The sequence below is a fragment of the Callorhinus ursinus genome, unplaced genomic scaffold (genome assembly GCF_003265705.2).
Source record: "Callorhinus ursinus isolate GAN/ISIS: 27379988/994484 unplaced genomic scaffold, GSC_fseal_2.0 scaffold26, whole genome shotgun sequence".
Taxonomy (NCBI): domain Eukaryota; kingdom Metazoa; phylum Chordata; class Mammalia; order Carnivora; family Otariidae; genus Callorhinus; species Callorhinus ursinus.
The window spans coordinates 8249089-8274078 of record NW_027397088.1 but is presented as its reverse complement, the minus strand read 5'-3'; the positions used below and the strand labels follow the sequence as shown (position 1 = coordinate 8274078).

At 43.3% G+C, this 24990-nt stretch overlaps 1 protein-coding gene across 2 annotated transcripts in view; it reads right to left on the bottom strand.

The window, feature by feature from the left end:
- Positions 1-13759, bottom strand: part of DSP (desmoplakin) — a 44285-nt gene extending 30526 nt beyond the window's left edge. The window contains exons 1-2 of one of the 2 annotated variants that reach the window (XM_025890973.2): positions 13178-13759; positions 901-1003 (exon numbers count right to left, since the gene is read on the bottom strand). In XM_025890973.2, the coding sequence (XP_025746758.1) occupies positions 901-1003; positions 13178-13386 (312 nt within the window). In that variant the 5' untranslated portion in view covers positions 13387-13759. The remainder of the gene's footprint in view (positions 1-900; positions 1004-13177) is intronic. The other variant, XM_025890974.2, reaches the window with a different exon arrangement.
- Positions 13760-24990: the final 11231 nt, after the last annotated feature.

The window sequence follows — 24990 nt, the reverse complement described above, 5'->3', positions numbered from 1 at the left end:
CAGAACGCACCCAAATCTCTAAAATTGAGAAATTAGAACATTAAGATAGTCTCCAAACAGAACCCTTAAAATTCACTTGGTTAAAATCCCTCTTTATATTTAACAGGGGTACTTTGTGATGGGCCAGATTCCAGGTCTAACCCCTACATGAATGTCCACATCAGGGAGACTAGAACTCAATCCTTTCACGGGGAGATACAATGAATCAGGGAAGGGAGAGAGAAGGGGTCTACAGCCCCACCATTCTCTAGTCTGTTTTTAGCAAACCCATAGCAAATTCGAATGCTAGCTACAGTGTTTTAAAATAAAAACTTTACACATACAACATCGCAGGGTCCAGGATTTCTAAGCCTGTTTCAATGAGAACCTAAGCTAATATACAGAAATATCATGAGGCTTTCATAAATGCTACCATTTTCCTCAATTTTTAATTGCATGTTTTCTTTCTTTCTTTCTTTCTTTCTTTCTTTCTTTCTTTCTTTCTTTCCTTCCTTCCTTCCTTTTTCTTTCTTTTTTTTTTTCTCAAATAGAATTGTTCTCACAACATGGTGACATACGCGTGTCAGGTTGCGTTTCTAGGAAGAGAAAGCATTACAGTAATCACACAAATAATAATAAACAAGGGGTTGTTGCAAATCCAAAAGGGTGGCCATCTGTAGTGTAAACATCTGCTGGGGAAAACCTGGGTGAGCACTGGTTCCCATTGTTAAACCAACATGACAACTAGGTTAAGAAGATACACATCCCTCTCTAGTCCGTTTTGAAAAAATAATCTCTAAACCCTAAGTATGCGAAGGAGGGTCGTGAGTGAGGAAGCACAGGTCAGGGGGATAAGTCGAAGCTAACTGGGAACAACAAAGCAAGATGTGGCTAATGCTCGAGCAGGACAAGCAAGCTTACCGGCTGCACGATCAGCTCTGCCCGCATCAGACAATCCGCGCAGTTCTGGAGAAGTTCTTGGATGGTGTTCTGGTTCTGGTGCCTGCACATGGTACCGGTTTGACTGACGAAGCAAACACAAAAAAAGCTGGCATGAATTTTTTTTCCCCATTTCGAAATAATTTCGGACTTTCAGAAAAGTTGCAAAAAATGCAACAAAAACACCCCCTTGGACCCTTCGCCGAGATTCCCTAAATGCTAACATGGCTAAATTCCTTTATCCCCCCCACTTCCCATCTCTGTATGTGTATCTACCTATGGATACATACACTTGTCTGAACCATTTGAAAATCATAAACTGTTACACCAAAATATTTCAGCATATGTGTCCTAAGAATAAAGACATTCAATTATATAACCACAGTACAACTATCAAAATCAGGGCATTTAAAACTGAATACGATTTGCTAATGGATAGAACACTTTCCAGTTTTACTAAATAGCACGATAATTAGCAAAGTTGTTTTTTTTTCTTTCCAGGTCCAAGATCCAACCCAGAAATAGTCCCCTGAGCTGTAAAAATACATTTCTAGCTGCTTATCTATCACCTCTCTTGCCTCATCCCACAATAATCGACAACGTGGAATATCTGCACAAGCCCTCCAAGGGCCGACCTCAAGGGATCAGACCCAGAGCATGAAATTTCACTGGTGAGTCTGGCTGAGGAAAACAGCAAGAGGCACGAGACTAGCTTATTCTACAAAAATATTTTCTGCAATCACAGTAAGACAATAATGATAAAGAAATACGGTGTCAGGAAAGTGATGGGAAATGTAAACCACTTTTAATGCAAAAACAAGCCACTTTTCCTTTCAAGATGACCCTATGGAATATTTTTCTCTACAATGATAGTCACCCAAATGTACACCTCAAATGAAACACTTAAAAAAAAAAAAGATTTTGTTTATTTATTTGAGACAGAGTGAGAGAGAGAATGAGCTGGGGAGAGGGACAGAGGGAGAGGGAGAAACAGATTCCCCGCTAAGCGCGGAGCCCGACGAGGGGCTCGATCCCAGGACCCCGGGATCATGACCTGAGCCGAAGGCAGACGCTTAACCAATGGAGCCACCCAGGCACCCAAAAACACTTTTCTGGTAGATGCATGGCAGAAACCTTAAAAGAAAGCTGGTGTTGTAGATGTGCCATATTTTAAAGAAAGAGACTGCAGGAATATAATGTGCTCCAGACACAAGTGAAAAAAGCAAGGTATAATAAAAACAATCTTGCTTGTTAATTTGCCAAGATACATTATGCCAGGGCACAGTCTCCTATAGCTTAGTTTAAGAGAGATTTAAAGCATATTAAATTATTGTTTAATGTTCAGGAAAAGGCCTCCTGAATGTGCTGCGAGAAACCTGAGTTCCTCACAGGGCCCCAGAGCCACCCAGGCCCCTTCAGCCAGGGCCGGCCTGCATCTGCAGATAAAACGAACGGTCTGATGCCTGTTTGATGTATTGCACTTTCTCCTATGGGTGTATGTACCTGCGTGCGGGGGTGGGTGTGTCTGTGTGTGCTGTAAAGAAAAAGAGTTTCACTGTTTAAAAAAAAAAAGGTCAGGGGGAGTTGTAAAACCCAGGCTATACTATGCACAGATGGGGTAAAATTGCAAGAGATTTCTCCCATGGTGCCTGATCCTGCATCTTTTCACACTGGAGAGGCACTGACTTTCCCTGCCACCCCTTTGCCGGCCCTCCCTGCAAGCAAGGCTCCTCAACAAGCCGGCACTAGCTGATGTATGTGGGTGAGGACCCAAGCTCTCCCTGGGAACCGCTCCCAGATGATGACACGGCTCCTCCAGGCAGGCCCAGGCAGAGCGCTGCCGAACGGCCCACCTATCAAAACCAGCACGCCCCACCCCTCACCCCCCATGAATGCAGCCTTCTCTTCCTTCCACGTAGAATTACACAGTAAATCTGGCACATTACATCGCTGACATGTAAACAGGACTCCATCAGTTGTCAAAACTTGTGCAAAATTCCAATTGCCTTAGAATCACAGGAAAGAAATTCAAGAGGCAAAGGGAAAAAATTGGGACATACAAAAAGCTCATTTAGAACCCTAGGATGGATAAGGAATTAGGAAGGTCCTGTGTAATTATCTTTGTTTTCTTTCTTGAACGGGGATGAGAGTAGCTTTGTTCAGAAGCATTTAGTGATTGTTTTCAGCAATCTGGTTCAGAGAGTGATTCCCACATAGAAAGCCAGTCCTCAGTTTATAAATGAAGGGGCTATCTCTTAGTGCAATGGAAAGTCAGCGTCCCTTAAATGACTTAATAACTCATGCTGTTGTAAAAAGTATCACAAATTGAGCTGTAAGAGCCGATAGGGGAAACTGGGTGAAGGGTCTATGAAAACTCTCTAGTAGCTTTGCAACTTTTCTGTAAAAGTGAAAATATTTCAAAATAAAAATGTATTTAAAAAAAAAAGCAGGGAGGCCAACTCAGCTGTGAATGAACAGACCACAGGGTACATACAAGTCTTTTTAAGAGTGAGTTTATGACACTAAATTCTAAATTCATTTGACAACAAAATATAAAACTCACCAGCTTCTTGGAAACCAACTATTAGTTACATGACACAGAAATGAATTGTATCCAGCAAAAAGGGAGGTGAGGAAGTTAAATGTTGGCTTAAAATACTGGTGGACTTCTACATTTTTTTTGTCCCCTCCTCCTTTTAGAAGACATTCTCTAGAGAGTGGTTGACATCTCTATAAATTTAGATGCCATCTAAACTGCTTCCTCTCCCCTACATACATCTGAACTTAAAACAAAACAAAACAGAAAAACCCAGGCAACTTCATATGTTGCTGATAATTCTAAAAAGACTTCTTCATGCTTCACTAAAGGACCTGCCTATGTTCACCACACATGCCCTAGATGTCCGCTAAAACCCTGTATGTGTTGCTTGGCAATTAATTGAATAGATTAAAAACAATACAGGAAAGAGAAATGCACAAAGATCTAATTTTTTAAGGGTCAACAAAAAAGGAAAAGCTAAGTGTTAGAACAATGTAATGAAGAATCTTTGGCCTTGCTCTTTGTCTATAGGAAAATATGATCTACTTAACCAAATTCCATCTGACACACAACTTCTCAAGACTTCGTCTGGCTCTTAAAGCAAAATCCACGCATCCCATCTTTCATCTGTAAGACTCTCACTTCGGTCCGAGGTGTGGCTGAGAACAACCTCTGGACACAGAGCTAGGTGAGAAAGGGAACCGGTTGTACACTTTTTCTCATAGGTCGGTCGATCAAAACCAGACAGAGGAAGGGAAACTCGGACACACTGAGGTTTGGTGACTGGGGAAAAGAGAATCTACTTTCACGTTCAGTGTGAGTGTCTTTGGCCCAAGGGAGGATCCACGCAGAAATGGCTGTACTTAAATCAAGGAGGCAGTGCGGGCAAAAGGATTGTGACTCATGGAGTCCGTCCAGCGTCAGGCACTCAAACGTGTGCAGTGCTGGATCCTTCAGCCCGGACAGCTGGCTTCGGGGAACACGTGTGTTTTTTTACAGTTGTGCGCCATTCACAATTTCCTAAGTCAGATCATATTTTTTTATTGACCACGTAACAATTCCAGAACTTGGGGAGGCTCAGTTGGTTAAGCGACTGCCTTCGGCTCAGATCATGATCCTGGAGTCTCGGGATCGAGTCCCGCACTGGGCTTCCTGCTCAGGGGCGGGGAGTCTGCTTCTCCCTCTGACCCTCCCTGCCTCTCATGTGCTCTCTCTCTCTCTCTCTCTCATTCTCTCTCTCAACTAAATAAATAAAATCTTTAAAAAAAAAAAAACTATTCCAGAACTTTTTTTTTTAATATCAGAAATGTCTAGACCTGGGTTTTCTCATCTGTTAGCCTAGATGATACTTAAGATTTCTTTAGCTCACTCTTCTGTAACTCTGTGTCATAAAACTACCAAACAAACTCAGTCCTACTGAGAATAATATAAAAGTCTGTTCTGTCTTCATGGCAGTGAAGTTTTCTCTTCAGTTCATACAGTGAATGGGAAAATGCAAGATTATATCATAGGTGAAGAAATAGTTTTTAAATAAATGTACTTATTTAACAAGCTTAGGAAGATTTTAAAAAAATCGCTGGCCTCAAAGAACTTTTCAGTACTGGTACATATAAATGTTGGGGTGCAGAGATTTTAAACCATGGTGGGAATTTAACTAACAAGCTCAAAGTTCACGTTTTAAATCCATTTCAGTGACAAGGAAAATGAAAGATGTCATGTTTAAAAAAAAAAAAAGGCCCACAAGAAAACAAAACTGATTTGGGTCAAATCAATCAAAAAATATTGACTTCTAAACTAAAATTAATAGCTGTCCTTGAAAAAAATAACATTTGTCCTCCAAAGTTTTTAACTGTTCTGAAATTCTGGTTTTTATCTTCAAACTTACAAAGGCAAATGATTCATACGACAAAGAACCTGCCTGTACAAACATTTTTTTTTAATTCATTCTAAAACTTGTTTAAACAAGTAATGGTTCGAACAGTTTACATAATGATCCTTTCAACAAGAGCTAAAAGGAAAATGCGTTTGGATTTTAATCTAAATTTTAAGCTTAGAGCACACAAATATGTGAACAATATTAGAGAGCTTTCTATGTTTTATTTTACTACTGACAAATAACATTCTCTTCTTAAAAAATAAGATTTCAAAATTAGCTGTTTTAAGACATTAGTTTAACACTTATTGCCAAGAATATTATAGGAAAAAAATACAAGACAAATATTTTGAACAGAGGCATGCAACATTACAAGGTAAATTTTTTTTTTTACTTTTTGTTTTTAATCCAGACTGCTCATTACACACGTGGCCCATGCCAACGAATTTTGTATTTCTTTTTGTGGATATACTTTTTCTCTTATTGGATTCCTTCTTTTCTTCCTTCCTCTCTCTCTCTCTCTCTCTCTCTGCCACCATCTTTCTTTTGTTCATTCCATCAACTTAAGGGTCCTGAATGGGTACCAGAAATGGCATTTTATGTCTTTTTATGTGTTCAGGTTCATAGAATAATGGCCTTAGAAAGGCTCAATAAATATTGGTTGGAAAATATAATTATATGATGCATCAATTAATATTGATCTTAAAGCCTATTTGCTTAGCTCTTTATAATTTTCAAAGCATTTTAACGTATACTATTTTGAGTTTCTTTAAAGGATCTTAAAAGGGGAAAAAGTGATCTTTTTACTTTCTTATTAAAGGACGATATTATTCCTCCAAGACACACCAAACACACTACACACTACACATCAGTCGAAATGTCATGTATCCATCCTTTGGAAGTCGCAGGCCAAATGCTGCCTCCTCCTGAGCTCTTGCGTTCTCACCTCTGCCCTTATTCTGCACTAGTTATTTACACACCTGTCTACCCCAGTCCTGGAGAGCAAAGTCCTACATCTTAGTCACCTGTGACTCCTACATTCACCTAACAACCCAGTTTTGCACACAGAAGGCACTTAATGAATGCATGTTTGTTTGGTTTAGTAAAGGAGAAGAAAAACAAAAGCAAATAAAAGACTGATCTGAGACTATGACCACCATCTCATTCCCCTGATTTCCAAAGCCAAGTCAGGGAGCACACCTGTCCTGTTTCCTAACCCCCATTCCCACCCCAACAATGTGCAAAAGGGGTTTTTTCTATAAATTTTAGAAAGGGGGCCTCCTCTGAGCCTTCATTTTGTCCTCACCCAGGAGCTCTGGAAGCAGTCTCTAATAAAAGCTCTACTTCCTTTCCTTTTTTTTTTTTTATTTTCACACTGTTTTCGGTGGACTGGAGCATTGTGGGGCAAACGGATGACATACCATTAACTTCATGAACACTTTGAGGTCGGGTAGACTAAGAGTCCATTCCCTGCTCAGCCACTTCTACTCATAGAGCCTGTGACTTTGAGCAAATGCAGACTCACTGTGCTTGGAGTTTCTGCATCTGTAACACGTAGGAACACACCCACCTCCTGGGGTTGACATGATGCTTAAGAGGAGCCAGGAAGGTCGGCAAAGCCCCGCACAAACCCAATCCTCACGGCTGCTGCTGCTGGGATAAGATTCTCAGATTTCAGTTTTATTTTTCATTTTGTGTTTTTGTCTCAGTGTATAATTTGGAACTTTGCCCAAGGATTTTTTTGCATCAAATTGGGATAGGGTGAGAAGCGCAAAAAAAAAAGATGAAAAAGAAGACATGGATTAGGTACTAAATGTGAGGCATTTCAGAGGTTCCCAAAATTATTAAAGGCCTGAAAATAAAAGTTTGAGACGATTCAAAGAGAGTGACACATTTTAACAGCACAAAACTTATTAAAGGGATAAGAAGATTCAGAAAAAGATACCCTCTTTTCCTTCATTAAGTGGGGGATGATACATGAATATTTGGTCCTTACAAACTTAATGCCACAATAAGGATTTCTATTTTGAATTATTCCCCTATGGGAAACCTCCCATTCATTCTGAAGCCTAAAAAAAAAAAAAAAAAAAAAAAAAATCATTTATAGGTTATCTGGTTATTCATCAAGAAACCAGCTCCTTTTTAACTTTTTTCATGTGCCACATGAGGCAAGGGATGTTAGGTTTGCATGTCAAAAAATTTCATTCCAGGGGCACCTGGATGGCTCAGTTGGGAGAGCGTGCAACTTGATCTGGGGGTTGTAAGTTCGAGCCCCACGTTGGGCATAGAGATTACTAAACATTTCACATTCGTGAGGTCCTTGCAGGTCCTGGACCCGTCCAGTCCGAGGTGTTAGTGATAAGATGTAAATGGTTGGGCTGCAGTAACATTTTCCAGGATGTTGCCTCAAAGGAGAGGCTAGCTGAGTCTTAGGGTCTGTGGGGGGAGGGGGGCTGCCTTCAGTATCAGAACCACACCTACCATTTCCCACTCAGTGCAGGACAGAGAAAGGGCAAAGCAAAGGGTGGGGCAATGCCCTAAGCACCACGGCCTCCAGACTGAAGCACTCCTTCTAGAACCTCCTCATCTGGAAAGACTGGTTGGCTGAGGGTTGAGTTAGGCTCCCCAAGTCACACCCAAGCCCGCCTTTGCTCCACCCTAGGCAGTCAGCTCTGAGGCATCAGGGGCATCAGCAGGTTTTGTCTCTTTCCCAAGACATTTCAGTCGCCTGAACAACAATGAAATTATGCCCATATTTAGAGAAAAAACTAACTGCTGTTGAAAGGTGTTTTGTAGATCTGACCAACATGAGTTGGCTGAATGCAGCATCCTACTGTGTTCTTTCCTAAGCAGATGGACACCCTACTGGATTAATAACAAAAGAATACAATGGTTATGAAATAAATATTTCACAGGAATGCAACAGATTAAAAAAAGAGTTTTAGATCGAATTTACAAGTACAAAAGATGAATTCTGATAGCCAAGGTTTGATCTTTTCTTGATCCACTGTAGTATTTTGGATTCAAATGTAGCTCAACCACTAACCCGTGTGACCCAGGCCAAGTCATAAAGTCACTACTTTAACCTCAGTTTGCTATCTGTAAAATGCGAAGCTTGAGATAACGTGCATAAGATACCTGGCACATCACAGGTGTTTGTCAGGTAATGGTAACTATTATTAACCACTGATCTGATATTTTTATAAAAGAGGGAACTTACTCAAAGTTAATAACCATGTAAGTGTTATCTGCCCTAGATTAAGCTAAACTGAATCTTACTTTGCAATCACTTCCCAGAAAAATATCTAGAAGATCCCTGCCGTGAGTCACCCGACTCCAAGCCTGTTTTCTCAGACTCTCCCTGGCCTCCCTCCTCCAGCTCTCAGGGCCAGCTGCCATTCCATCTGGCCACAACCACTTTCCTGTCCCTCGGCCAGGCCACCACCCTCAGGCAGACTCATCACCTCTCTCCTTCATGTCTGATGGCTTCGCATCTCCCTCCGCACCTGCACGCGGCTGCCACAGGAACAGTCCTACAGCTCACTAGGAACAGCCTTATTTCCCTGCTCCTGCAATGGAGGACACTATCCCTTGCTGTGGTGAAATCCGCAATGGCTCCCCTCTGCCTATCCACACTGCCCACCACGGAGTCAAGGTGTCCCAGCTTCTGGCCCCAACCTGCCCTTCCTCCTGACGTCTTACCGTTTCCCACTCAGACAGGAGACCGCTCTACAGGCCTTGAATATGCTCTGGGTCTTTCACCTCCCAGACTTCTCTCCTGCTCTTCTCTCCCCCTGGAATGCTCTCTGCCCACCCATCTTGACCAACCAAAACACTCCCAAGTCTAATTCAGCACCACTTTCTTTAGAAAATCTCACTATGCCTCCACCACAGATGTTATATTTAAGAAGCCTTGAAGTCATTGATACCCTCCTGTTATCCTTTTCTATCATGGTGCTTATTTTCCTTTAAAGAGCTATGGTCCTTTCAAGAAGTCTTTGTATTTTCACCTTTGACTCTCCTTGATGCCTAACACACAGCACATATTCCTCATTTGCTGCATGAATGAATGAATGAATGAATGAATGAATAGAATTGAGATACTTTCATTGTTTAAGTACAGGAACGTCCAGTCTACTACAAAAGGTCCATGGTCTAAGGGCACAGGCTGACAGGAGGGCAGAGGTGAGCCGCCCTGCGTTCTCGTGCCAACTTAGCCATGAGTGGACTCGGGGATTTAGGGCAAGTCTTACTCTACTCATCTCCAAAGTGGAAGAACGGGGCTTCTGTACACTTTTGCACTCTCCCCAGCGCCAAACTTCAAAGCAAATAGACCCATGTATCTCTTGCTAAGAAAGAGGCTTCTTTATAAAAGATGGTTTAAAACGAACTTTAGTATCAAATAGAGATCACACGTATTTTGGCTCTGAAATCACAAGTTCTAGAGAAAAGTAAGCATTAACTTTATAACCACATAGTTCTGCAGCTTACTGACTATATTTGGCTCTTAATCCTCCAACAATATCCACACTTTGATCAGTGAAAGAGCCAACTGTGGGACTTCGTCACTTGGCCACCAAATTTCACTACAGATTTGTCATTTCTTTTAACCACAGGAACAAGGCTGTGGTAGTTCTGCCTCAATTGAAAGCCCTATTAATATAACATCCTATACAAGCAAAATTCACAGTTTAAATTTCAAAAATATACCTCTTACATCATCAAGCACATGACTTTTACCAAACTTTGAAATACTAAGTAAAGCAAAAGAAATGAAAGTAGTTGTGATTCCATTCAGACTACAATAAAGAAAACACAGAAGATGGGTGGGCAGGGAAGGCGGGAGAACTGCAAACGAGATAAAATACTGTCTTAAGAACTGACAAGTGTTGTTAATATAAAGCACAGACACAGGAAGATGTTTTAAATTCATCTTAAAAATAAGATTTGGGCTTTTCACACACTCAAATTAGTTTATTTAGGGAAAGATTAAATACAAACACCGCTTATTTAAAATCCCGATTATTTTTTTAAAAAATCACTCAGACAATAAAGCGGCAGTTTTTTAAATAAACAAGCTTAAATTCAACCAACAGTTTTCATGCCAGTTTTCGTGCCTCAAAAAGAAACAAAACCCTTTATTTGGAAAAACTTGGGGTCAGAAAAGCACTTATTAAATTCTTAATCCTCCTTCATTTGGCAGAGGGCAGTCGGGTCAGAGATGGCATCCTACTTACTACGAAGTACATGCTCTGGGACAACAAATCCCTCCGCTCAAAACCATTTAAAAACACCAGAAAAAAAGGTGTGCGGGCAAGCCCCATCTCTCTTCAGTCAGTCATCGTTATTTTTAAGATGCACAAGTCAGCAGTTGCGGGCAATTTTTGTGTGTGTGCTAATTCTCTAATTCCAGAAGGGTCAGCCGCACCACTGGCTGGCCAGACGTGCTGGGAGAATCCCCATTACTGGATCCAGAAAGAAGGGCCCCACGCTGACTCCAGCCCCCAAGCAAGACGCCCCGCTGCCCCAGCGGATCAACATCAAAGCGCAGAAAGAAACACCCGTGCCCCAAATTAGGTAATTCAAAACTTCAGTCTGTTTTCCCTTCCCAAAGAGACGTAAAATTTGACATATTTATAAACAGCTTTTAGGTTGGAAAAACAGAACACAAGAAATAATACTATGGAAAAACATTGAGCCTCCTCGAAATTTAGTGTTTCCGTGAAGAAGCCTTATAAACCATGGATCTTTAGGCAGTTCATTAGCCGATATATTAATTCAGTACAAATTTGCCTCTACAGGAGGCCGAGGGAGTGAAATATTCCATTAACAGTAATGTTTATTATCAATTAAAAAAATAAGGACTCTAGATGAACAGAATCATATTTTTATTAAAAAAATACAAAATCAAAATGAAATACTTGGTTCATAAAATACCAGGGGAAAAAAAATTGCTGCTCAAGAATCCTTGCAAAATTCTGACTTGACTATAAATGTGTGGATTAAAAGAACGTGCTGCCCAAATACAGGGAGACTGGGAGGGAAAGGTAAAGTGTCAGATTTAATCGGTTGGCCAAGTTTTAGAACAAACTTAAAAACCAAAGTGATAACTGGCATAACTTTCTCCCCATTTTTCCTAGTACTTGGCACATTTCTCCTGGAAATCCCCGGGGTGCATTATGTTCAGAAAACAAGAGCTCCAAGATTGAGACAATTCTTCGCTAACTCAAAAAGAGGAACTCAATTGTCAAGATGCTCGGGAGGGGGGGGATTAAATGCAAATAAACCGAAGCAGAAAACAGGTCCCAACTCGAGTAGTCCCTGCCTTCAAAACTGCTGGTAAAACAAAAAATTCCCGGAGTGTATTCAGGTAGCTCCTCCCCAGCCTAAGGCCACAAGGCAGGGTAAATAATTCTCTGGAACGCAGGCCAGTTTTCCAAAAGCCCTCCTAGGGAAGGGCTTGCAGGGGGGCGGGGAGGGCGTGGACCGCAAAATTCTCACGGCTCTCGTGGGCATCCCCGCGTCCAGCTGTGGGGACCGAGTACATGCAGCCTCATTATCTTCCCTCATCCTCCCAAATGACCCCCGCGATCAGTTTCCGCGACGATTCTGAGGAGCAGACCCTGCCCACATCCCGGGGGGTCCTTGACCGGGACAGGCCCCCAGCATCGCGGGCTGGCGCGGATAAGAAGCAGCGCCCTCCCCGCCACATGTCCCCCGCTCCCACTCGCAGACCCTGCGCCCTCACTCCGCTACCAATAATACACTGAGGTCCTTCCTCCGGGGCTTTTTTAAAAAGAGGAAACCAAGGGGGCACCTGGGTGGCTCAGTTGTTAAGCGTCTGCCTTCAGCTCAAGTCATGATCCCAGGGTCCTAGGATCGAGCCCCGCATCGGGCTCCCTGCTCGGCGGGAAGCCTGCTTCTCCCTCTCCCACTCCCCCTGCTTGTGTTCCCTCTCTCACTGTGTCTCTCGCTGTTAAAAAATAAATAAAACCTTAACAAAAAAAAAGAAAAGAGGAAACCAAGGGCAAAGGCGCAGGGCCACGGGTACGCTCGCCGGCGGGGGCTGCGGCGCAGCGGAGCAAGGGGGACAGGCGCGTCCCGGCGGAGCTCGGACCTGGGGCGGGCCGGCTGCCCCTGCCGGGAAGCTCAGTTTGGGTAGCAGGGGAGACCGAGGCGGGGTCTTCTCGGGACCGGACCCCGCGCCGCCCCAAGCGCAGCCTGTGCCGAGGGGGGTGATCTCGGGGTGACCAGGCATTTGGGATAAGCCGTGAGAGGTGGAGGAGCCCCGAATCCGAACCCTGGCTACAGGACAGGCCGGCGTCCCCGCTCCTTTACTGCTGTTCTACTCTCGGTTACACTTGGTTAGGTTGGGTTTTGATGTCGCAGCCCCGCCCGACCTCCCACCTGCCGGCAGGGACAAAGGGGATGGCAGCCGGGCCCGGCCGCGCAGGGGGCAGTCGTGGAGGCAGAGACCCCCGCGGCCCGCGCGCCCGCCGCGTCCTCCTGCACCCCTCGCTGGCCAGCCTCCTGCCCCGGCTTGCGGGAAGGGAGAAGGGCGGGACGGAGCACCCGTTTGCAGGGAAGGAACCGCTCCTCTCCCGGCTCGCACACACCCACCCACCCCGGTGTGAGCAGCGTACGGGGCGGGAGGACACCGGGCCCCTACCCCAGCGCCAGCAGGAAATGCTTCCATGAACTCCAGCAAAACCACTTTCCTCCTTCAGGACCTGGCTTTTCCCCCAGGTCAGAGGAGGGCTCGGTCCCTCCCTTTCCCAACGTGCTGGGGTTCGGGGAGACCCCCACGGCCGCGAGCGCCCGGTGCCTGCCCGCCGGCCGGTACCCACCAGTAGCCGTCCGAGTTCTGGTCGGTGACCGTGCAGCGCCGGGAGTAGTACATCCTGCTGGTGGTGCCCCCGCCGCCGCCGCCGCCTCCCCCGCCGCCGCCGCCGCCGCCGCCGCAGGTCACCTCGTAGCGCAGGTCGGGACCGGACTCGGCGCGGGTCATGCGGCCCAGCGTGTTGATCCGCGGGTGGGAGCCTCCGTTGCAGCTCATGTCGGCGGGCACTGAGAGAGCCGCTCAGCGCCGAGGCATAAGCGAGGGCGGGCCGGCTCGGAGAAGGTGGAGGATTTAAGAGGAAAATCTACACACCGGAAACAGGGGCGGGCGCGCAGATGGGTGGCGGGGACGCTCCTGGCCACCAGGAGGGCCGTCCCGGCCGCTGCGAGCGCAGCGCGGCGCGGCGGGCGGAGGTTGGGCGCGGGGACCACGACGGGCGGGGAGCGGGAGCGGCAGGAAGAGCTGTGGCTCGGAGGGCGGCGAGGGCGCAGAGGAGCTGGCTCGCGGCTGGGTGTTGGTGTTGGTCGGTGGCCGCGCGAGTCTCCTCCCCGCTGGCACCCGGCGCCCAGGCCACACCTGGCCGGTTTCTTCCCAGGGCCGGGTGCAGCCGCCGCGCCTCCCAGCGGCACCCCCCCCGCCCCGCCCCGGGTGTCACCGTCTCGCTCGGGCCGTCCCCCCCCACCTGCGCCCGCCGGCCCGCGGCTCCGCCCTGCGCCTCCGAGGCCCAGGGAATGCCGGCAGGGGCGGGGTCCCCGAGACCCGAGCGCCCCCGGCGCGGCGACCGAGGGGAGGCTTCGGCTGCGGCCCCTGCTTTTCAGGATTTCCTCGGTCCCCCGGGCGGAAATAGGCCGAAAAATGAGGCCCATTCACTTGGGCGGTTACTTATTAAACATTTACTTTTTGCTAATCCCTGGAAACGGTGCCAGCCAAGCTGTGAACAGAAACATAATTGAGGAGAGCAAGCTCAGATAGTGAGGTTTCGTTTAGGGAGCTTTGTTTGAATTTTCTTTCACTCCAGGAATCCAGAAAAGTTGTCTCAGAAGTCCGATTTCCGACGTGTAAAACGAACCACCACTTTCTGGGGAAGTCTTCGCCCTGAATAATTAATTTCTTTGGTGTGAGGATTAAAAGGAACACACTAACCACTTTTCCATGAAGTAAAAGGAAAATATACATTGTAATTTATTTTATTTTGCCGGCTGGTCGTCATTTTGAGCAAGAAATTGCAAAGACTTCCACCTCCAGACCCAGTTTTTGAATTTTTAAACAACCTTGGGAACGTTTGTCTCGCGCCCCTGAGCACCTTCACCCTTGACCCATCCCTTTCGAAAGTCAGCTTTTCCCACAAGTCAGTGGCCTTCCTGGGACTTCAGTCTGAGAGCAGCAAAGAACCCCGGACAGAGATCACCCACTTGGTACAGATGAGTAACTCTGAGCCAGAACATTCCAGCAACTTTTTCCAGGGCCCCTCCCAATTAGGTGTGAACCACACTGTAGTCTCTGGGACCAGAGTTGAGGTACAGACCCAGTCAGACTACCCAGAAAAAGCTGTTTTTATAATTTGGAAAACTGTTAAATTACTCTTTAATAAACACCATTTAAAGATCTTTGTAGTAAGTATTTGTCATCTTCCCAAGCAATGCCCGTTAACTTACCTTCTTACACGATATATTCCGAAATGTTTGTGAACTGAAAAGAACAAAAATGGAACTACATTTGCATGTCCTAAAGAGAGTGGGGTAGTTTTCTAAAAGTTCCCATATTACAGCACCCCTAATCACACCTCACTTTTTAGGCACAGATCTTCAACAAAACATGCTGTTCTTTTTCTTCCCGATTGACCACAGAGTTGACCAGATTAAATACACTGAGATAAAAGTTTGCCACTGTTAGCACACTCAGTAATTCCCATCACTGTCTCACTTTCCAATCCTTTTTAATAAATGGGAATGTGATAAAGTTCAAATTCAAATGCTCACACAAACACTGATGTACAGACAAGAACAGTGTTTCTTCTGAAAATTGAATCAATGGCTGAAAGTCAGTATCAGCACAAATCGCCCATAATATCCATTGGTTGGAGGGGAGAAAAGCCATTTGGGGTGTTAGTGAATAATGCACATAATTTAATGTAGGGTGTTTTGTTGCCTCTATGCATCTCATTGGTTCAGCAAATAATTATAACCTACTGTACGGGAGGACCAATGTTGGACTTTGGAAAACACGAAGATGAATGAGGCATAGTCATTGCCCTGAAAAATATAGTAAACCTTCAATTAAAAAAATTCAGGGATTCCTTTATTCTAATAATGTGTAATGAGGTCATGCAATTGCACAGGAGAACTCTCCTTAAAAACAAGACAAATCTATGAACCACATTCCACTGATAACAAAAGCTCCACCTAACTCACATTGGGTAGTCAGGAGCCTGGCTACACATAGATCCAAACACCACCCCAGACTCACAGAGCTGTTCGATCTATTTATGAAACAGGAGAAGAGGTGAAAAGTACAACCTACCAATTACGCACCTCTGGCTACCATTACATGGTAGCCTCTCCTATAGCTTCCTGAGCTCCTTTAGGTATTCCCAGGAAGGTGAACGGCTTCCAGCTAACCAAACATGCCAGGTTTGGGAAGACAATGGCTTCCATTTATCTTTCTCTAAAGATGATAAAGGAAGATAAAAGGATGAAATAAAAGATTGACATGATACATGGAATCCAGACATATACACATTAGTTGTCTAAATTGGCTCACCTCATAGAAGGTCCCGTGGTGAAGGTTGGAGGTCAGAAGACTAGAGTTCCGATCTTAGTGCTACAATTTACTTGGGCAAGAGATCAACTTCTTCACATGCAGAATGGAAATAATAATCTTGCCCTGCCAATTTTATACTATGTGAACATTCTTGAAAACAGAAACATTATATAAAGCTAAGGTATCACCCATGAAACCAAAAGCTCTTTGCTAGATGGAAATTCTAGCCTTTAGTGTTTTTGTCTTTAATCCCCCATGAATCAGTAAAACTCCCTTTTGCAGACATTGAACCTTCATTCACATAAAAAGCAGTTATTAAACATCCACTATGCGGGACGCCTGGGTGGCTCAGTGGGTTAAGCATCTGCCTTCAGGTCAGGTCATGATCCCAGGGTCCTGGGCTTGAGTCTTGCATCGGGCCCCTTGCTCATCCAGGAGCCTACTTCTCCCTCTGCCTGCTACTCTCCCTGCCTGTGTTCTCTCTCTCTCTCTCTCTCTCTCTGACAAATAAATAAATAAAATCCTTTAAAAAAATAAAAAAATAAACATCCACTATGAGCCTCACCATAGGCTCAGCGTCGATCACATGAAGATGAATAAGGCAGGGCTCCCTTTCTGCAGGATATCAAGCCTGTGATAGGAAAACAAATCATTCCAGTACGTTCCATACCTTATTAAAAAGGCATGTTTATAGAATCTTGGGAGCACAGAAGGGTTTAGCTTATTTCTTACAACCAGGTTTAAAAAGTGCCCCATCCAAAATCTGGCAAAGTCCTCACTGGCTGACCTAACTAAGGTCAGCTATTTTTTTCTCTGCCACTTGTAGATACGTCCCCTTGTACTGTTAGAGACAGATCACTGACATGTAACTTTCTCTCTGGCCGACCTTAGAGATGACCTTGTGGTTAGGTGAGAGGCATCAGTCAGATCCTGAGCATATTTTTAAAACTAAACAGAGCACCTTGATTTCAAAGAGATTAGGAGGGATCATTTACTTGCTTAAAATCCCATGGGAACTCTCTCATATCTCTTTGTTGGTGAAATGATATCCCTTAGACACAGGAAAGATTTACAGCCCGTGAGTTAAAATAGCTGTTCCGCCTGCCAGGGGAGCAGTATTTTAACAAATCAGAACTACTAAGCTAGGATTGGAACTATAACATGAGGTAAAGAAAATGCCTCTTAAAATAGCTGACAATTTAATTTTGGGTTTAATCTTTGCTTTTTCCTTCTTGTGAGTAATATACAATCCTCCAGCAATCATTAAATCTGGGTTCTCAGTATCCCCAAAATAAGATTGATCTCTTAAAGTTGAAACTACTCATTGAAGAAAGCAATTTGATAACCCACATAAATTTCATCTCAAAAATAGAAAAATGTTGGCAAAACATATATATATATATATATATATATATATACATATATATATATACAATAAATAGCTTTATTATCCTTGGTTCAAATGTCCTTCAGGAACCAGAGAATTTTTCTGTTTGTAGTGGTTTTTCGATTTTACCAGGGGAAGGGGGTTAACTTTTAAAAACATTAAAAAGCTGAGAGAAACTTCTCAAATACGTTTTCTGTCACTTGTAGTGAGAAGATTTGTTGTGGTTGCCAATTGTTTTGGTTTTCGCACAGGTCATATCTAATAAATGGTGCTATCCTTTAGGTTTTAAGAGTCTGGGGTTTTTTTATTGCCTTTAATTGGGTAGCATAGATATTGGGGATCTATCCATGCTTTCCTGCCTGATCCTCTTTTGCATTAAGAGCCCGAGTTGCAAGGTTGAGGGGTTGGAGGTTAAGGGCATGGGTGATGGGTGAGCACAGCTTTGGACCACCTAGGGGCCACCCACACCCTTGGCCAAATGACTTCTAACCTGCCACGCTAAACAATAACTCACACTAATTTTTAGTGGGTAAGGCAGACAGTCAATAAACATAATACAGGTGCCAAGTAAGTTAGCCTTTTAAATATGCCCTCAAAATAATTTTTTAAGCTCATCATGATTGTGAGGAACTGTCAGTCTGTCACGTTGGGACAGGAACACTTACTCAAACTTCTATAAATATAAAGTCAAGATGCAGATGATTGCTGGTAAACCCAGTTATCCCCAAATGCCACATGGATATATAATGTGTTAATAGCCACGTGAAGAAAATTATGAATAGCTACTTAGCCTTTACTGAAGGAATTCAAAACTGATGTTCCATAGAGAATTTCAGAAACAAATGCTGCCATAAAGAATTTTTATACCAGCTGTTCTCAAAACTTTTAGAGCCTTGGAACTCTTTTTACAAGGGAAGCCCTGTGAGAACAGCCAATAGCCAGAACAGATCATGATAGCGCCAGACTGGCCATAGCTTGATGGGAGCCCACTGTCCTCCCACTGCACCTGCCCTGTGCCTTCTGGTGCTGTAGCCCCAGAAAGATTTCCCCAACTAAAGTGTCATATAAACCAAAACCCACATTTTATTTTTTTTAAGATTTTCTATTCATTTATTTGAAAGAGAGAGAGAGCGCGTGCGTGCAGGAGTTGGGGGGAGGGGCAGAGGGAGAGGGAGAAGCAGACTCCCCGCTGAGTGTGGACCTCAATGTGGGGCTCAATCCCAGGACCCTGAGCTCATGACCTGAGCCGAAGGCAGATGCCCAACGACTGAGCCACCCAGACGCTCCCAAAACCCACATTTTAATTAAAGAAAATAGTGAGTCCCAGAGAGGTTAAGAACCTTTCCTGAGTTACTTTATCTAAAATATCAGAATTCTGTCTGTTCTGGCCTCATGCCCTTTACACTATGTCAAAATTCCTGTACAGTAAGACATGAAAGCGTACATTTCTGAGCAGTAATTTAGTATCAATTTAAAACCAAGGAACTATCCTATTAATCGTTATTTTCCCACACTAGACACAGAGGATGTCTGGAAACTCAGTCACTACAAAATCATCAGCCTGCTCTGCAAAAGTCACACCAAGAAAACGTACTCATTATTTTTAGACCTATTTCTATAGGTGAGGTGAGGTGAGTGTTTTTCTTGGTGTCATCAAATCACAGTGCATGTTTTGGTTTTGTTTTGGTTGGTTTCTTTAAAATACGGCTTCCATCATGAAGAAAAAGTCAAATCAGGGGTTCATATACAAACAACATAAAATCAGAATGGAAATGAAGCCATAAATGATCTGACATCTAATTCTGGGTAGAATGTAATGCAAAGGACATGTCACCTGGTCTCTGAAGTGACCATCTTTCAAAATTATCGATATTCATAGGCAGAATAGCACGTTCTTGCAGTCATTATCATTTTATTATCAGGAAGGATTTATTGCAGTTATATTGTTCCCCTGCTGCAGAGAGAAATGTCCACATAGGGGAGTTTAAAGAATAAGCTCCTGTCTTTTTTTTTTTTTAAAGGTTTTATTTATTTATTTGAGAGAAAGAGAATGAGAGATAGAGAGCATGAGAGGGAAGAGGGTCAGAGGGAGAGGCAGACTCCCCGCCGAGCAGGGAGCCCGATGCGGGACTCGATCCCTGCAACTCCAGGATCACGACCTGAGCTGAAGGCAGTCGCTCAACCAACTGAGCCACCCAGGCGCCCTCAGCTCCTGTCTTTAATTATCTTGACATCTGAAGCATGTAATGCAGGAGACAAAATATGAAACATAAACCCACTGTTAGTAGTAACAAAAACACAAAAGGGAGCACCTATATACAGCAGGAGCTGGAGGGGAAAACGCTCAGCTTCAACAGACTCTCCTAACCTAGGGCTGCAATAGTTTCATTTTGTCAGAGACTTGTTAAGATCGCAGATCTGGGGGAAGAAACAGAGTTTCTTCAGAACAGAAACAACTGAGGCATCCAGAAGTTGCATTCTTTATCCAGGCCCTGCCCGTGGGGGGCAAAACCTGGATTAGACCCCAGAGTTTCCTAGCAAATCAAGTAAAAGGTTTGCTTAGAAGGGTGAATCTAAAGTTAGGGATTCCCCCTTCCCCACAACTGTTTGTTTGCTGTAAAAAAAAAAAGAAAAACTCAGAAAAGGTGGAATGCAGAGAAGCTAAGGAAATTCCATTCATAACTATACCATCCAGATGAGGCAATCGCACTATGCATTTCTGGTAGATTTCCTTCCAGTTTTTTTTTTTTCAATGAATTTTTTTTTTTTTGCCTGATGTCAGATTCTATATATAAATTTGTATCCAACTTCTTAATTTAGCATTATACCATGAGCATTTTCCAACCTCATTTAAAATGTCTTGTCAGCATTGCCTTAAAAGGTGCTTGCCATTTTGTTGTTTGTTTTTAAAAAGGCTCTTTCAAAGTGGCGAGGCGCAGATCCTGGGGCTTTCTACAGGAGTGATTCACCCCGTTCTAGAATTTTTCACATCAATAGCAAGTAGCATCCACTGCGGTGGGAAATGAGACAGGAAGAGGCCAAACTGAAGCAGTGAGCCATCAACACATGGAAGGCACTAACAACCGCCACCACACACGTTTAGGAAAACAACCCCGCCCTGCCAGGGGCCAGCAAGTCCTTGCAGGGTCTTCCAGCAATCCGTCTGTAGCCCTCAGTATAAGGGTTGCAGACATCCGAAACCAGAGGGCTTTCTCCTAAAACCTTTAGGAATCCGCGGACATTCGTACTTGGGAAGCTCTGAAAGACTGGGCTACTTCTGGTTTCTTTAATCAGCTCCCCAGGACTTTGTGAACTGAACACCCATCTCCAAATGAGAAACCTTCCCTTCAGCAAGATTTGGATTCAAGAAAAAATCAGGCAAATCAGGAGGAGAGCCCACAGGACTGTTTCTTCTGCTGTAAATTAGTGCCCATTGCAACAAACCTAACGGGATTTGATTTGTGCATTTTTAATGATTTGCAGAATTTTCACCCGAAACAGTTAAACCACGTTGACATCAGACAGAAAGGTTTCAAATTTAGGAAAGAGTTATATAGCACAGTTCCACAGCAGTTTCAACAAACCCGGTGAAGCAGTTCTGTCTTGCAAAGGTGGGCGTGGAGAGCTACACATCATTCTGGTTAAACCTGTCTGGCGGCTCCCTGAAGTTTTACCTGCTTAGCAATTTGGCTTTAGCTGGAATCAAGCAAAGCATCTGGAGTCCTTTCCCACCAAGGTACTGAGGAGAAATGTCACCTGTCATCTCTAAACAACCTTTTATTTTGCTTTACCGAATAAGAAAAAAATAATCTCGTGATTTAAAATTAGGATTACTGCATTCTTAAAACAAAAATCAATATTTCTCTTGGGTCTGTAGCCCTGAGAAAATATGTAATATACCAAAGGAGGGTTTTTTTACGCCTCTTTTTTTAACTACCGAGGGACTTGTCTTTGTAAGAGGGAACTGTATTAACATGGAAAACATCTCATTCCCATTGTTATCATTAAAAATAAATGTTAAGAGGATGGATGTAGTCCATTTATATAGTCATGGATGTAGAAAGAAGACAAAAGTATTGTAAAGTAAAAAAAAAAAAAAAAAAGGATGGGGGCCCTTGGCTGGCTCAGTTGGTACAGCGAGCAACTCTTGATCTCAGGGTTGTGAGGTTGAATCCCATGTTGGGTGTAGAGTCAACTTAAAAAGAATAAATAAATAAATAAATTAATTAATTAATTAAATTTTAAAAGTGATTCATTTTTTTAAAAAGGCAACTTTTAAGCTATATATACAGTGTGGTCAGACTGTTTACATTAAAAAGTATGTGTTAGAGGGGCGCCTGGGTGGCTCAGTTGGTTAGGCATCTGACTCTTGGTTTCTGCTCAGGTCATGATCTGAGGGTGGTGAGGTGGAGACTCACATGGGTCTCCCCGCTTGTTGCAGAGTCTGCTTGAGATTCTTTCCTTCTCCCTCTCCCTCTGACCCCCCAAATAAATAAATAAAATCTTAAAAAATAAAGTATGTGTTAGAAAAGACATATAATGTAATCTTAAGGCATAAAGCTTATTAATGGAAGATGAGTACATAGAAGACTTATTTGTTAGAGTATACATTTCTAATGATAGATCTGTAAAATAAAAGTATGCAATTTTTTAGGAAAAAGGTAGCTTTCATATCTAGTTTGGAAAAGGAAAGTGGGATTCCCCAACATCCAAGTCTTAAAAATTTGGTATTCATCAATATGAGAATAATAATTCTAATTCCATTTATTTGTACAGCAGCTTATGGGTTTTTTTCTTTATTTTTAAAAATTGTAATAAATATATATATGGCATAAAATTCACCCTTTTAACCACTTTTGAGTGTACAATTCAGTGGGATTAAGTACATTCACAATGTGTGCAACCATCACCACTATCCATCTCCAGAACTTTTTTGTCATCTCAAACAGAAACCCCGTCCCCGTTGAACACTAATGCCCTCCTCCCCTCCCCTAACCCAGCCCTTGGGAACTCCTCTTCTATTTTCAGTCTCTATAAACTTGACTATTCTAAGTTCCTCATATAAGTGAATCATACAATATTTGTTATTTTTTGTCTGGCTTATTTCACTTAGCATAATGTCTTCAAGGTTCATCCATGTTGTAGCCTGTGTCAGAATTCTCTGCTTTTTAAAGGCTGCATAATATTCCACTGTATGTAATGAGCACATTTTGTTTATCCATTCATCTGTTGATGGACATTTAGGTTGTTTCCACCTTTTGGCTATCGCGAATAATGCTACTATGTTGTTTTTTAAGTAAAATTATTATAAACTTATTCCTTTCTTTACAATTCCCCCCTCCTCCCAGAATTCAGAAGTGTACTTTTTTTATTTTTTGCTTTTGCTTAGTTATCTGTTATCGTTAATTTATTCCCCAACTCTCCCCTAGTTGAGTAAATATTTTCTCAACACAAAGATTCACAACAGGTATTCTATTAATTTCATCTGCTTAAAAAAATCCTTCCTGGGACACCTGGGTGGCTTAGTTGGTTAAGCGTCTGCCTTCGGCTCAGATCATGATCCCAGGGTGTTGGGATTGAGTCCTGCATCGGGCTCCCTACTCGGCAGGGGAGTCTGCTTCTCCCTCCCCCTCTACCCCTGCTCGAGTGCTCTCTCTCTCGCTCACTCACTCTCTCTCTCAAATAAATAAATAAAATCTTAAAAAAAAAAAATCCTTCCTGGTTGGGGAGGTGGGAGGTGTGCGAAATTGGAGAAGGGGATCAAAAGATACAAACTTCCAAATACAAAATAAATAAGTCACGGGGATGCAAGGTACAGCCTGGTGACTATAGTTAATAATACTGTGTTACAATTATGAAAGTTTCTAAAAGAGTAGTTCTTAAAAGTTCCCATCACAAGAAAAAAAATTTTTTTAACTATGTGTGGTGATGGATGTTTACTAGCATTGTGATAAAAAAAAAAAAAAAATCCTTCCTGGAGTCTTCTGACTTGCTCTGATCCTCTTCAGACCTACTTCTCCACAGGTAACCTGGGAGCTCCCTTAATTGTCATTCTAAGGCTTCCTTTGCCTGCCATGTTGTTTGTACCTTCTGTTTTCTGGATCCCATGCCTTTCACTCTTGGTTTATTCCCTCATTTTGATAGCACTCACCTTCCACCAACTTTACTGAGAAGAAGTGCATGGAAAATACCTTTTTGGAGAACTTGTGTGTCTGAAAGTATCCTTATTCCACCACATACTTGATTGATAGTTTAGCTGGGTAGGGAACTCTAGATTGGAAATCATTTTCCCTCAGATTGTTGGAAGCATTGCTCTCTTCTGTTTGCAGAGTTGCTTTTGAGAGGTCCAAAGCCACTCTGGTTCTTTGTACCTTTTATGAAACTTTCAGTAATTAGGATGTTCTATAATTTTTATTTATTTTTATAAGATTTTATTTATTTGACAGAGAGAGGCACAGCGAGAGAGGGAACACAAGCAGGGGGAGTGGGAGAGGGAGAAGCAGGCTTCCCGCTGAGCAGGGAGCCCGATGCAGGGCTCGATCCCAGGACCCTGGGATCATGACCTGAGCCGAAGGCAGACGCTTAATGATTGAGCCACCCAGGCGCCCAGGATGTTCTATAATTTTTAGATAATAACATTTAGGGAGTTCAACACCCTTCTTGTTTGGTCCCCTGAGCAGGAGAAAAAGTATATTATGTTCTCAGAGAGTTCCTATAGGAACAAAGTCAGCAGTCAATAAACATGGCAGTTATTAGCAGAAGAGGAAAGTGGATATTCCTTTTCTCCTCCCTCCCTTTTTCTCCCTTTCTCCCTTCATCCCTTCCTTCCTTCCTTTTCTTCTTTCCTTCTCTATATTTCTTTCCGGAGATGGTTCCTTTATCTAGGAAAAGTACTTTCCTCAACAGAGACAGACTTCTTCCTTGGAAATGTAACAAGAGCAAGCAGCTTGCTCTGACCCTACTTCCCAGGCTCCACCTGCTTGCTCCTGGTCAAATGAAAATGGAGTGGCAAGGAAAGGTCCACAAGGGCACCCTAGACACAGGAGAAAGAGGAGTGGCCCGGTCTCACTCTCACCTCACCGGGCTTCACCTGTGCTCTCTATCACCAGGGGCGCCATCCAGCACCAGCTGTCCACCTTCTCTTAGCAGGTCCACCCCAGCCCCCCTCCAATCCCCACCTGGCTCCCACTCTACCAAATCTAATTCACCTTTCTCCATGCAAGTGTGTCTCTCCTGTTGGCAATTTAACCTCCTTAGATCAGTTACACATTCCATAGGCTAATCCATTTCCTAACCCTAACTACTGTTTATCTTCCAAACTCTCTAAGAAAATAAAATCCAGTCTGGTCCCTAAATCACCTTTACTCCTTGACTCAGTTAATGCTACATGCTCCATGCCTCTCATCAATCTAACCCTCCAATTTAAGCTTGTCTCCTCTCCAGCTAAACATTCACCTGCAATGATTTTCAAAATGTCATCTTGTATATTTCAAGTGTCAGTATGCCTGTCGGTAAATGGTTTAAATGGCCACATTAAGAATTCATAAAGAATAGAGAAGACACAGGGACTACTGCCCTTTCCTTAATCTGCCCTTTGTCTCTCTTTGTTTCCATAGTGGTCACAATGGTCAGGGACTTGACCATGTCCCATTTAGAGTGGATTGCCCCATTCC